Raw genomic sequence first — 13,279 nt, forward strand, 5'->3', positions numbered from 1 at the left:
CAACATGGCAGCGGGCACCGTGCCGTCCCCCTTTTATGCCCGTCGAGCCGCCAACTATGCACGTGACGGCCAACACCAACAAACCAGTTCGGCGTCGACCTGACGGGTATCGCGTGCACGACGCAGCCTTCTTCGGAGCCAAGAATCGCCAATCACCAGCCGGCTGCGAGTCCCCGTCCGGTCACGGGTGTCTCAAGAATAGTTCAGGGGCCAGCCGGCTTGTACGTTGAACCGCACAGCAGCGCTTGGCGGGCGAAAACACGAAAATGGCCAAATTGGAAACGGGCGTCGCTACCGCCGCCAGTGTTGCCCAGCAGATGCGTCCAGAGGTGACCTCACCTCGGAGCGCATCCTCAACACAATACAGAGGCCTCTTGGGCCCTTGGGACGTCTACATAATGCATCGCCTCCCTCGGACTTGAGTGCCTCCCCCTCCCTTTCCTTGGCAGGTACCCTCAAGTTCAACGTCCGCGCATCAGACTCCCACCGCAAACATGAAGCCCGCGTTCGCTGCTCTCCTCGCCACTCAGGCGATCCTCGCTGCGGCAAGTCCTACCCCAGACACGGTAAGTCGCCCACCACGCCGCAGGAGCACCAGAAGTGCTGACAGCAGAAGGATGCGACTCGAGCGCCAGAAGCAAGAGTGAGTGTGGGCCGCGTCCCCCCGTGCCGCGAGAGAACCCGGTGCTGAGCAAGCTGCGTCGGCGTACGAAAAGATGCCCCAAGACACACGAGATCTAGGGAGGCGCGAATGCTCATATGGAACCTGTGACGGGTGCCTGGGCGGGTACGGCTTCTGTATCTCCTGCAATAATGTGAGCGGCGGTGCTTCCGCGTGCGCAAACTGGTAGGTTCCCGTTGCTGCCGCGCATCGCGTCGGATGCGTCCGCGTCTCTTCTTTGGCTGACGACTTGGTGTAGCTGGATCTTTTGCGCTGCCTACTGCGGCTGCTAGGCGCGGAAACATGTTGCGTTTGTCCCGTCTTGGAACTCGGTCGTCTTTGGCGCGTCGTGCCGTGTCGTTTTCTCTTCTTTCCTTTCCTTTCCGCCTGCGGTCGTTCTGCCGGTCAGTGACTCAGTGGTCAAGAGTGCGGACGGAGTGCGTCGACGACGGGCCGGGTTTACAACTTTTCAATGAGCTGCCAGGCTAGCGAATATGACAACTTTGCTTCTTAGGTCACTTCTGCTTGTGGCGTAGGTGCCGGCCGCGTCTGTCGTGCACTGTCAGCGTTCGCGGGCGGGCGGGTGTGAAACCGATCGATGCGTGTGTCGTGGGATGAATATCGAGGCTGGGCCAGTCGAGAGAACCTCGGAACCGAACCGTCTTTTCTCTTTGCAGGGAACAAACCTCGGCTTTCTCTGCCCCTGACACAGCCGACATGTTGGCCAGGTTGTTGAGCTTTCCGTCGTCGTGGAGGGGTCGGTTGGGCTCGTTTGACCCCGACCACGGACTATATTGGCAATGTTGATTGGGAAAAGGGCCGTGTGGTGTGGGCAGCACGGCGAATTGTGCCTCGGGCAGCAAACGACGCCACGAGTGCGGCATCTCATACAATCCGCCCAGGCCGGCTACAGACTCGTAACCTCGATGATTATCCCCCCTCATCGAGGACGGGCAGGTAGGTTACAAGCCGACGAGGGCTCGGAGCCGCAACTCCGTTTCACAACGACACTCGATTTGCATTCAAGGCCATCGGGGCTCTCTGTGCTGCAAGACGTCTATTTACAAAAAAGCTACACCATGTCATCCATCCTGCAGCCGAGTGACAATCGCACAGCTCAGTCACGTCGTAGCGTAGTCTCGGCCGTCTCTCCGCCCAAGCTGCCGCATTGCCCAATTTCAGAGAGGCGTCAGCCGCACAAATGCCTGCTTTGGAGTGTGCAGGGCCTTGGTCCTCGCCTGGTATCCGTTCAAAGCGTCTGGAATAGTTTCAAACCTGAAGCTCAACACCAAGATGGCAATCATGACCCTAAGCTCTTGCATGGCCAGTTTCTTGCCTGTTTCGTCGACCATTAGTCTGGTGCTGTGCGTAAAGAACGGGCAGCCTGGACGTCTGTCTCACCGAAACATGCTCTGGGGCCCGTGCTAAAGGCCAGTCGTCTAAAGGCCTTGGGGTTGAAATGACCAGCCTCGTCCAACCACCTCTCTGGGCAAAACTGCGCCATGCTGGGCTCCCAGTCGTGGTCGACGTTGCCCCTGGACGCCTGGCACTTTTCGCTTCGCAGCGACTCTGGAACGTCGAACGGGGCCTCGCCGACGTACGGGCTGCACATGATCTGAGTCCCCTTGGGGATGTGGTATCCCAGGACTTGGGTGTCGACGGTGGCAACGCGTACCAGACGAGGCGTGATGTTTGCCAGCCTGATGCACTCTTCCAGCGTGGCGTCCAGGAGGGGAATGCTTGCGGACATGACTTGCTCCGCACTCGGCGGACTCGCGGGGGACGCGTCGGGAAATGCTCGTTGGAGTGCGGCCCGGAGATGATGCTGCGCTTGGGGGTTGTTGGTGAGGAACTTGGCGGACCAGGTCAATGTCGTCGCGGTCGTCTCGTGGCCCTGGCTCCGCGGTCAGTTTCTGGCGACGGCATCGATTCCGGAACACACGAGTCACGTTACCGCAATGAGGAGCATGAACAGCTCGTCGTGGATCTCTGCCGTTGTCGGGCGAGCAAACGCGCCCGATGTGGCCGACTTTTGCATGGCCAGCGACTCGCGACGGAGGACCAGGTCCATTGCGCATGTGTCGTCGTCGCCCGGAAGCTGCCCCTCCGCGAAATGCGCGAACCGGTGTCGTGCGTCCTTGATCAGGTCGTTGACAATCTTCTCCTTGGCCGCCCAGTGTCTCTTGTACTCGGGCGACTGGCGCCAGATCCAGTGACGAAGCGTCGGCAAGGGCGACGTGAGAGACTGTTCCATGGTCATGTTGAAGAACTCGGCCGCAAGAAACATGCTGCCGCGTGGCACGCGCGGCATGACGGCGGGAGAATCCTTGGACGCGGGCTGCTCAACGTGTTGGAGGCCGTTTCTGATGCCCGTGTGCTCGTTCAAAACCCCATCCAGGTTCGAGCCCAGCACAGACGCCCAGATAATGTCAAACGTGGCAAGATCAAAGTCCTGCTCTACGGAAAACGGGCGGCCGTCGGCAATGGCAGTCCTTGTCCGGAGCAGCTCAGCCAGCTCCAGCGCATACTTGTGCATCTTTGGGGCCGCCACCCGCCGAAGAAAGTCGGCACTCATGGTATCTGCCCATAGCCGTCGCTGTGCCCTCCAGGCGGATGTTGTTTGTTTCAGGATGCTCGAGTGCCGAAAGAATGGCCTGAAGGCGCCCACCGTGGAAGGCGCTCGATCGAACTCCTTGGTCCGCGTGGCCAGGATATCCTCGACCTCCCGATCGTCATCCAAGAAGACGAAGGGTCGAGAGAATGGCCGCAGGAAAAGCTGGATAATGGGCGAATGCAGCTTGCGGCATTGCGTGATGCCAAAGTTTGCCGCATCCTGGCCCGAGTCGATGAAGTCGACGATGTCGGGGACGTCTCCTAGGAGACGCCTTGCCGCATGCTTGTTGAAGGGGATCCCGGCGTATGGTCGCGGGTAGGCGAGATGAAGGATCCAGCAAAGCAAAATCAAGAGAGCGCAACCGGGCAGGTACACGGAATACATTTTGCGATGAGTTGAGGCAAGTTCCCGAGCACACGAGGTGGCGAGACCCGTGAGATTCAAGTATAGCTCGAATACCGGCCGAGGAGAGAGGCAAGCTGTGACATGCCGGACGCCGCGTAAATGCCATGGTGGCTTTGGAGGCTGCCAATACGAGGGAAGCCATCGTGACGTGGCGGCACACTAGGGTGCCTGTGGTTTTTCTTTCAATGCAAAACGCATCATCTCAAGTGCTTCAGAAGACACCTGTGGAAGAGCCACCAGAGTGGAAAATACATTTCCGATGCTTGATGGGCTGTTTCCAACTATTGAGACGGCGAAACGAGGGGCGGCCGGTGCGAAAAGCGGACGAGTCCCAGATCCAGAGGTGTAGAGTCGCCAGAGGAGACTATCTCTGCTTTATGTATGCTGAATGACAGAGGACGATACCAAACAGACGCATTCCGGGCACGCGAGTGCGAGTCTTGGACCGCGGCCTGCGTATTTATGCTTGCGCAGCGGGCAGACGCGGACGCAGGCAGACAAAGGCGCACATCGTGGGCACCAAGCGCCCTGTTCTTGGGACGCACAGGAGCAGACCCGCTGCGACGAAACCTCTGCCGAAGACGGAGGTCTCTGTTCTCTGTCGGCTTCAAGTGGCGCCGTGAAGACTTTTGTGAGACGCATGAATGGGAGGGTATCCCATTGTCATGGAACCGGTGGAGACGACAAGTTGTGGAAGCAGCGAGCAGCAAGCCAATAGGCAATGAATGTCGCGCGTCGAGCTAGCTCGGGATTGTCTTACCTGGGGCTCTCGACGTGATGGGCTGAAAGCCACGACGCAAATCATGTTTGGACCGAGACACGGGATGACTCCTGGCTTGAGCTCAGCAACTGGACGACAACTAGGCGACCCTTTTTTCAATCAAGCTCTCGCCATGATGTGTACCCTCGTCGCGGAGAAACATCAGACCATGAGCCGAGTCGGGGGTTCTTCAGAGATGGCTCCGCCGAGGTCAGGAGCTCGAGTCCATCGTCAGGTTGATGGAGCTCCACACAACTTGGCCGCCGCCAGGGCCATGGCATGGACTACGTGCGCGCGCAAGCAGGGCATCGGACAAGAATGCTGCCTCGTGGTCCAAGCCGCTCCACCGCAACGACGGCTCCTCCCTCTCACCACAGACCCGGGAGATGCCGGCCGGTGTTATTCCAGGTTCGGGCACCGGCACAATTTGATAATTTGCCAGGTGGGGGTCTTTTGATTCCTCGCATGCGCCACGTTTGTAAAACAATCGCTTGGTGTTGAGATCGATACGATTCTGGTCGATGACAAGTGGCGTCATTCCTGGCCCCTTCCTTGGACAGTTTAAACTGTGGCCGGTTCGGAGTGCGATATTGAGCCTTCTAAACGCACATCAATCGAGGCTTTGGCAGGGCTAGTTGCAGGCCAGTTTCTTTTGATTCGTCCCTGCGGTAAATGGTTCAAAAATGCATGTCCTGCTATCTTGCTTTCTTGCTTTGCGCCACGCAGCGACCACCCACTCGAGGTGCCGAATTGAAATTTGCTGAAAACGGCACGGACGGCAGGCAGCCCGCAGGTCCCAGTCCAAGGTACGGAGTACTCGGAGCCATCTGCCGTGCTGGCCCCGTTGTTGGCGAGGCGGAATTGCTCATCATCTCCGCCCGGAGGAAGCGGAGCAAGCAAGAGCGGGTCCGTGGCCGATCCGATCCGGCCGACACCTTCCGCGACCCGACACGACAAGACGAAGCAGAGGCCGGCTGAGGCTGTCCTCGACAAGACGTCTGGTCCATCGTCGCTGATGATGGAAATAGAGCCTCTCTGGATCGGGGGTTGCCGCGGGGCCAGAGAGAGCCAGAGAGTCAGAGCAGGACGCCTACGTGCGGCTGGCCGTGCATGCGACAGTGACACCGGAGCTCATTTCCAGCCCGTGATTGTAAATTATGCATGTGTATATTGAGCCCAAGTTCCATCCAGTATTGTCAACGAGACTTCCCGCGGCCACTGACGCGCCCACGGCACATCATCCGTACTTTTTTTTAAAAAAAAAGGCAAGCAAATCAGACCGTGCTTCCAGCCACCACCCCCGCCTTCGTCTCAGACCTTCAAGACGTCCAACGGCGCCCTCATGTGCTCGGCATCAAACGGCTCCTCGACGGTCAAAGAGCACGTCGAGTTGGCCGTCGCCCGTTCCGCGGAAAACAGGCCGTCTATCCAGTCCATCCAGCGCAGCATGGAGGCCTCGACAACGGCGCCGTGTCCCATGCCCGGAAAGTACGACAGGTGAACCTCGTTGCCGCTCGCGCAGGACCTCGCCCAGGCCTCTCTGACCGTCTGCTGGGGCACCACGCGGTCGGCCTGGCCGTGGATGACGAGCACGGGCGACGAGGACGGGGCCCCGAGCGCGGGGGCCTGGCTGCGCTGCCAGTTCTCGAAGACGGGCATGTCGCGCTCGAGCGCGGCGTGGTCGACGACTTGGTCGCGGCTCAGGTCCTCGGCGAGGCCGATCTGGCTGGCGAAGCAGACCTGGGCGTTGCGCGCGAGGTCGACTCTGCCCTGCGCCCGCGGGGTGAGGAAGGTGCGGTCGTACGAGGGGACGGCGCGGCCGACGACCTCGGGCACGACGGTGACGAAGCTCGGGATGGGATAGTCGGTCAAGTTCTTGAGGAGCATGTCGACGACGTGGGTGGCCGGGGAGATGGCCACGGTGCCCAGGTATCCGGCGGCGCGGGGCTGGACGTCGGGACGCTCGGAGAGCCTCCAGACGGCGCCGCCGCCCTGGGAGTGGCCGACGCCGACCCAGTCGCGGGAGAGGAGGTGGCCAAAGGCCTTCTTGGCGGCGACGACGGAGTAGTAGACGTCGGCGGCCTGGGCGGAGAAGCTGAGATACTTGTGGCCGGTGAAGTTGTTGCCGATGCCGGCGTAGTCGGTCGCCACGACGGCGTATCCCTGGTTGACCAGGGCCTGCCAGGGCCCGTGGTAGAGCGTCGGCCCGTTGGACGGAGCGCACCCGGCGTAGATGCCGGTCGTGCCGTGTGCCCAGGCGGCGAGACGGAAGACGTCCGGGCCGCGGGACGCGCCACCGCGGCGCCACCGCTTGGCGGTGTACGGGAAGGCGATGAAGCCCGTGACGGGGACGGGCGAGCCGTCGAGGTCCTCGGACGTGTACTGCATTCGGTAGGCCGTCGTCCCGGGCGAGACGGCCAAGGTGGACGGGTCCAGGGCCTGCATCTTCAACACGTCCCCCGGCCTGGAGCCCGACAAGTTGGCCGCCGTCTCGTAGAAGTCGAAGTCGAAGTCGACGCCGAACACCTGTTGCTCCAGTCGCCGCGTCTCATGGTAGACTCGGAGGCACGTCTCGCTGCAGCCGTACTTGCGAGCCTCGTCTGGGCTTATGTCCAAGTCGGCGGCTCGACGGGCAGCCGCGAAGCCGGCAAGGGACACGAGAAGCGCGCATGGAATATGCATCTTGGAGGGCGACGGCGATGACGACGACGACGACGACGACGACGACGAGGCAGACTGTACCTGGCATCGGGAATAGACTTTACGAGCGCTGCCTGAGCAGCTGACGGCCGGCCTATTATTCCCCGGCGGGAGCGTCTCTGCGCCGTCTCGGCCGGTTGCAGTTGAGTTGGCAATCTTGCCGGAACCTAGTCGAGAACTAACTAGTATAACGGCTTCGTCACGCGGCTCTGCCATGGATAAGTGCGTCTCCACATGTTCACTCGGAATTGTCTGAATTCGCCTGCCTGTCCCAATTGCACGTGCGATTCCAGTCCGACGCTCACCGCTGACCAGATGCGACAACCTGACCGCGAGGCATGTTCCCAGCCACGGCCTCGCGCAGCACAGGTCCAAGGCCGACGAGAGGGACGGAATGGGATAGTGCCAAAAGGCCAAAAGACACAAGATCACGTGTAGCCTCCGCGAATGCGCGGCGCAGCCTCGAGGTGGAATGGCGCACAAGCGTGGAGACATCATGTGGACATTGGGGACGCAAAGTGGCATTTGGCATCTGGCATCTGGCATCGCATCGCATCGCATCGCATCGCATCGCGGCCATCTAGCCCGTCCCCCTTCTCTTCTTCACCCGCAGCAGACGCTGGGCTCCTCGATGCCGCCGCGAACCCGGCCAGGCTGCTTTCCGCCTTCACCGTCACCGCCGTCCCTGTCCATCCTGACCTCCAGCCAGTCGCAGACAAACTTGCCCAGCCCGGCGCCGACAAAGATGCACATGATGACGTAGCCGTTGAAGTACATGGCGAGCAACATGACAACGTAGGCGCTCCCAAACGTCAGCGCGTGCAGGACGGCCCTCGTGAGCTGCTGGAGGAGCGTGGCGCGAAGCACGACGACGCGGGCGGCCGCACTGCTCCCGCCGACGTATCGGCCGGCCAACTCGCGCCGGAACTGGCGGAGGAGAAAGGCGTCGTATTCCCTGCCGAGGCGGCGGAAAAACTCGACGAGCATGACGAGGAGGATGACGCCGATGCACGTGGCCGCGAACATGCCCCGGGTCGTGACGCGCCAGTTTGGCGAGAGGAAGCAGGCGTCTATCGTGTACCAGTTCCAGAGCATCTGATGTAGGCGGTTAGACTTGACGAGACCCGAGACGAAGCGAGACGGGAGAGACCAGACGACGTGCGGGGGGAGAGAGAGGGAGAGAGACGTGTCCGTACAGATATTTTGCACGACGAGTCGTCGCCGCCGTGCATGCTCTGCATGATGACGACGATGGCGGTCGATGATGAAGGGAGCACCAGGTCGATGATTGGAAACCAGGCTCGTCCGACGGAGCGAGCGGTGCGCAAAGCTGAACCTAAAGAGCCGGCGTCGTCGACGGTGCCAGGATAGGATCTGCTGCGCCGGCATGTCAACGATAATTAAGGCCCTGGTAAAACCAAAACCAAAACCAAAACCAAAAACACTCACCCACTGCGCCCGCGAGCTGAGCGGCAGCTGCCTGGGCTGAGCCTTGAAGCCGTCGCGAGTCGCGATGACTGGTGCTGAGGCGCTCCGCAAAATTTGCTCATTCCTGCTCAGACGTACTTCCACGCATTCTGCATGCGCCTTGCAACCAAGCCGACGGCTCGGGGCCAGAAAATCTGCAACGTGCTCCTGGGCTGCGGTGACAGTCGATGAGCGAGTTTGGGGCGGCGTTTGAGCAGAGGCTGCGAGAGGGGAAAAGAGCCAAACCAATGTCGGGCAACATCCCTTGTCGACGACGGCACAGGATGCGCTCGATTCGGGAGAGAGTCTGGCATGGCCATCAACTTATAGCAACGCAGACCGCTTCCCTCCCCAGGCTCCTCGCGCTTCTCGGCATCTTCATCTCCTCTCCCTCTCCGCTCGTCGACCGACGGCAACAACGTTCGCTTGCGCGGCAGTCACTCACTCACTCTCTCCACCCCCCTCTCCCTCCCTCCCTCTCTCCGGGTCATCCTGCGCCATGCTGCTGGAGCCGCGACATGTCCAAAACCACTCCGAGGCCAGCGACACGCAGGCGCATTGGGGGTATCCCGATCGCGTGGTCCCCTGCAAGAACGACGCCGGGTCGTGCGCCTACCTCGACGTCGTCTACCGCGCCCACGACCTGGGCATGCTGTACATGGGCATTCTGTGGGCGACCATCTTCGGCGTCGTCTTCGTCTGGGCGCTGCTTCGGAGGGCCGGCGCTCCCCGTCGCGGCGCCCTCGGCAGGATGACGACGACCGTGTCTGCTGCCTCCCGGCGCCTCCTCCTGCGCGAGGCAAGCCGTCGCCTGTTCGGCCGCACCACGCGCCTCCAGGTGGTCGTGCTGGCGCTTCTCTCGGGATACCTCGCGGTATGGAGCTTCCTGGGCATCTCGTATCGCACATGGGTCACGCCGGTCAAGAACATGCCGGGCGTGTACAACACGCGGACGGGCCTCGGGCCTTGGTCGGATCGCGTCGGCGTCGTCGCCTACGCCCTCACGCCGCTGTCCGTGCTGCTCAGCAGCAGGGAGTCCCTGCTCTCCGTCCTGACCGGCGTGCCGTACCAGAGCTTCAACTTCCTGCACCGGTGGCTGGGCTACATCATCCTCCTCCAGTCCCTCCTCCACACCGTCGGCTGGCTCGTCATCCAGCTGAAGCTGTACCAGCCCCAGCCCAGCGTCAGCCTCGCCTGGATCGTGGAGCCGTACATCATCTGGGGCCTCGCGGCCATGATCCTCCTCCTCATCATGTCCGTCCTGTGCACGCCGTGGGCGATCCGGACGACGGGCTACGAATTCTTCCGCAAGACGCACTACGTCCTGGCCATGGTGTACGTTGGCGCCTGCTGGGCACACTGGAGCCGGCTCGAGTGCTTCCTCGTCCCGGCCCTCGTCCTCTGGGGCGTCGACCGAGGCGCGAGGTTCGTGAGGACCGGGCTGCTGCACCACCGCCCCCGTTCTCCGTCGGCGTTGGCGGGCTTCAAGCCCGCCCAGGCCACCATCACGCGGTTCCCCGACGCGGAGCACGGCGACGTCCTCAGGCTGGACCTGGAAAACGCCCAGGACCCGTGGAGCATCGGCCAGCACTACTTCCTGTGCTTCGTCGAGTCGAGCATCTGGCAGTCTCACCCGTTCACGCCGCTCAACGCGCCCGTCGTCCAGGAAGACGGCCTCGTCAAGCACTCGTACGTCCTGAGGGCAAAGTCGGGCGAGACCAGGAAACTAGCCGAGCTGGCGGCCAGCAAGTCTGCCGCCGCCCCAACCGACGCCGTCGTCACCACGCCCGTCCTCCTCACCGGCGGCTACGGGCAGGACCTCGTCGGCAAGGTCGACCGCAACACAAACGTCGTCTGCGTCGCGGGCGGCACGGGCATCGTCTACGTCCTCTCCACCCTCCTGCATCTGGCGCGGCACAGACGGCCGTCGGATCGCAAAATCGAGCTCATCTGGGCCATGCGACACGCCCGCGACGCGGATTGGGTCAGGGACGAATTGGCCGTCCTGCGCGACGCACAAAAGGACTTGAACCTGACAATCTCGCTCTTCGCCACACGGGACGCTGCTGGCAGCGTAGACGCCGACGTGGCCTCGTCCTCGTCAGAAGAGACGTGCCCGCGTGGTGAAAAGACGGTTTGCGCCCCGGGCGTATCCGGCGACGGTTCCGACGATCAAAGTCGACGACGTCCGGATCTGGGCACGCTGCTTGGTGCGTTTGTGGAGGGGACCATCGCGGGCAGGACGGTCGTGTTTGCGAGCGGGCCGGGAGGCATCATCACCGACTTGAGAAGCATAGTTGCCGGCTTGAATGTCCCCGGCAGAGTATGGAGGAGGCAAGACAAGTTTGACGTCGAGCTGGTCTGCGACGACAGACTAGAGTGGTAGCTTGTACATCATCCTGCTTGTGCCTGTGCTCACGATTCACGAATAGAGAGGAGAAGCTGCAAACACGCAGCCACTTGCCAAAGACAATCTGCGAGGGGAGATGCCAGAAGGAGATCCGAGGTACTCATGGCCACCACTGATCTGGTCCCGCATCTGGATCTCGCTCACCGATGTCTATGCCGCTTTTGACAAGCCCTGGTTTGAAGGCGCTAGGAGAGCTTGCTCGGCCAGCGCGCGCTCTTCCGTCCCGCCCGATGAGCCCTTTATTTGTCAAACGAACGAGGGCCCAAGGATGTCCTTACCAAAAAGCGCCCCCCCTAACCATCAGCAAGGTCGGCCGGAGCAAGACATCAAAACACGACCTGTTTAGTACTGGTAAAACGCCTCAACTGGAAAGCAGGTAGCATCCGTCACGACGAACGAGCGAAAACTCGGCGCATCGGACCAATACGAATCCAACGCCTCGCCCTGGGCCGGCCCGGGGCAACTCTATTCTTCCCGTGCCTAGCTTACACGGCGAACTGGATGACGCGACGAACTTCAGTTCCTGTTCTAGCGGCCAGCACGTTCCATCGAACAAGCGTACACGAAACCTACCTGGGGACAGTTAAATGCCTCACCAGTCAAGCACATAAAGGAACCCCGACCCGGTCGTCAGGTAAGCCCTGACATCCCGCAAACGAAGCAGGATCACGTTGCCGAACCGTTCGACAGACCAGACTCAGCAACATCTTCCGCCGCCCAAGCACACAGCCTTTGAGCTCGCCACCATGAAGGTCTGCGCTGTTCTCGCCGCCGTTGCCGTTGGCGCCACTTCCGCCGCCGGCCTCGAGGGCTGGTCGTACACCGGCCTGACGGAGCTCCAGTCCAAGTACGCACGACGCATCACGGCCCAGGCCAGGAAGGAGGAGCTCGGAGCGCAGGGATGCCAGGCGGCCATCGCCACGGCCCTCATGGAGGTAGGGCCGTCCTTGCCACCCCTCGAACCGGGCCGCTTGCCAGGCAGGCAGGCAGACTGACAGACAGACTGACGTGTTCACGCGACATCGGTAGTCTACACTCATAATGCATGCCAACAGCGCGGTGCCCGGCTCCCTGGCCTTCCACCATGACCGTCTCGGCTACGACGGAGACTCGGTCGGCCTGTTCCAGCAGCGGGCCTCCATCTACACCGACCTCGGGTGTAGCATGAACGCGGCCTGCTCTGCGCACCAGTTCTTCGTCGAGATGAGGGACGTTCCGGACTGGGAGAGCATGGATGTCGGCACTCTTTGCCAGGCCGTGCAGCGCTCGCAGAACCCCGAGCGCTACTACGAATTTATTGATCTGGCTGCTAGCGTTTGCGCGGAAGCCGGTTTGTAAATAGAATCTTGGTGTGAGCGTGTCCCGTGTCCGTGAGAGGACTTGAGCCATGCCGCATCGTGGGACTGGGGAGTTTGGACGCTGCGGCATCCTCGTTTTCTTTTCTTGGTTGCGCCTTGGCCGGGGGGAGGGGCGGCTGCGACTTGACTGTTGGAAAAAGCAGACACGAGACATGTGTTCATGGCGATGAGGGCATTCAAGTGCGAAAACGTCCGGTCATTACAGGTACTATAAAAGTTATTGTGTTTTCTTCTTGACTGTTCAACGTGTTGTTCGGGGAAGCCCCTCTGCCCGCTGAGGTTGTGAGCGCAATCCCCTCGTCACAACATGGTGTCATGTTGCTGCACAAGTCGGAAACATTGGACCACGCCGTGTCATGGAGTCGGCCCTTGGACAGTGCCCCGGCTCACGGATGGTTCTTTGACGTGCTCAAATGTGTTCCAACACGCCGTCATTCTAGCCGTGTCACGGTATCCGGGAGACGAATCTGACCGTCTGACCAGCGACATCAGGCTCAGCAATCACTCCCCGGAACGAGCCGTGCTTTCCCAGTACCGGAACTAGGATTGGCCACCAAAAATGCCACTGACGGAACCATGTGGCGCCTGTATGTGCCGTTTACTCCCTCAGTTGCTCTCCCCGGCTCGCTTCGGCGGTGCTTGCCCTTCAGATCCCATTACGTATACCTTGATATGGTGAGTGAGTAGCTGGCTTCATGTGAAGTTGGCTCGACCGATTGCTCTTACATGTGCGCAGGATGCTGCCCTCTTGATGAGCCGTTCCTGAACTCGAGTCTCGTCCCTGTCAGCGGCATGCCGAACTCCCGATTCTGGCTGAGACATGGTGACGGGTGTGGCCATCAGGGTTGGGACTGGGATTGGGAGGGGGCGGACCGGACTGCAGCAGACTTGCGAGCATCTTCTT

General features: G+C 61.1%; 5 protein-coding genes across 5 annotated transcripts; 2 read left to right on the plus strand and 3 right to left on the minus strand.

Moving 5' to 3' along the window:
• Positions 1-2,012: 2,012 nt before the first annotated feature.
• On the minus strand, positions 2,013-3,659 carry MAM_04363 (Cytochrome P450; the record flags this gene model as incomplete). The annotated part of the gene is made up of 2 exons (XM_040823161.1): positions 2,013-2,555; positions 2,616-3,659. The coding sequence occupies 2 exons, from the start codon at positions 3,657-3,659 to the stop codon at positions 2,013-2,015; spliced, it is 1,587 nt and encodes a 528-aa protein (XP_040679040.1).
• Positions 3,660-5,751: 2,092 nt separating this feature from the next.
• MAM_04364 (uncharacterized protein) lies at positions 5,752-7,122 on the minus strand (the record flags this gene model as incomplete). Its single annotated transcript, XM_040823162.1, has 1 exon — positions 5,752-7,122. The coding sequence occupies one exon, from the start codon at positions 7,120-7,122 to the stop codon at positions 5,752-5,754; it is 1,371 nt and encodes a 456-aa protein (XP_040679041.1).
• A 621-nt stretch (positions 7,123-7,743) lies between these two features.
• Positions 7,744-8,235, minus strand: MAM_04365 (Ctr copper transporter; the record flags this gene model as incomplete). Its single annotated transcript, XM_040823163.1, has 1 exon — positions 7,744-8,235. One exon carries the CDS (start codon positions 8,233-8,235, stop codon positions 7,744-7,746), a length of 492 nt encoding a protein of 163 aa, XP_040679042.1.
• An 871-nt stretch (positions 8,236-9,106) lies between these two features.
• Positions 9,107-10,993, plus strand: MAM_04366 (Flavoprotein transmembrane component; the record flags this gene model as incomplete). Its single annotated transcript, XM_040823164.1, has 1 exon — positions 9,107-10,993. The coding sequence occupies one exon, from the start codon at positions 9,107-9,109 to the stop codon at positions 10,991-10,993; it is 1,887 nt and encodes a 628-aa protein (XP_040679043.1).
• Positions 10,994-11,763: 770 nt separating this feature from the next.
• Positions 11,764-12,355, plus strand: MAM_04367 (uncharacterized protein; the record flags this gene model as incomplete). The annotated part of the gene is made up of 2 exons (XM_040823165.1): positions 11,764-11,952; positions 12,047-12,355. 2 exons carry the CDS (start codon positions 11,764-11,766, stop codon positions 12,353-12,355), a joined length of 498 nt encoding a protein of 165 aa, XP_040679044.1.
• Between the last annotated feature and the right edge of the window lie 924 nt (positions 12,356-13,279).

This window comes from Metarhizium album, assembly GCF_000804445.1.
Source record: "Metarhizium album ARSEF 1941 chromosome Unknown scaffold_9, whole genome shotgun sequence".
Taxonomy (NCBI): domain Eukaryota; kingdom Fungi; phylum Ascomycota; class Sordariomycetes; order Hypocreales; family Clavicipitaceae; genus Metarhizium; species Metarhizium album.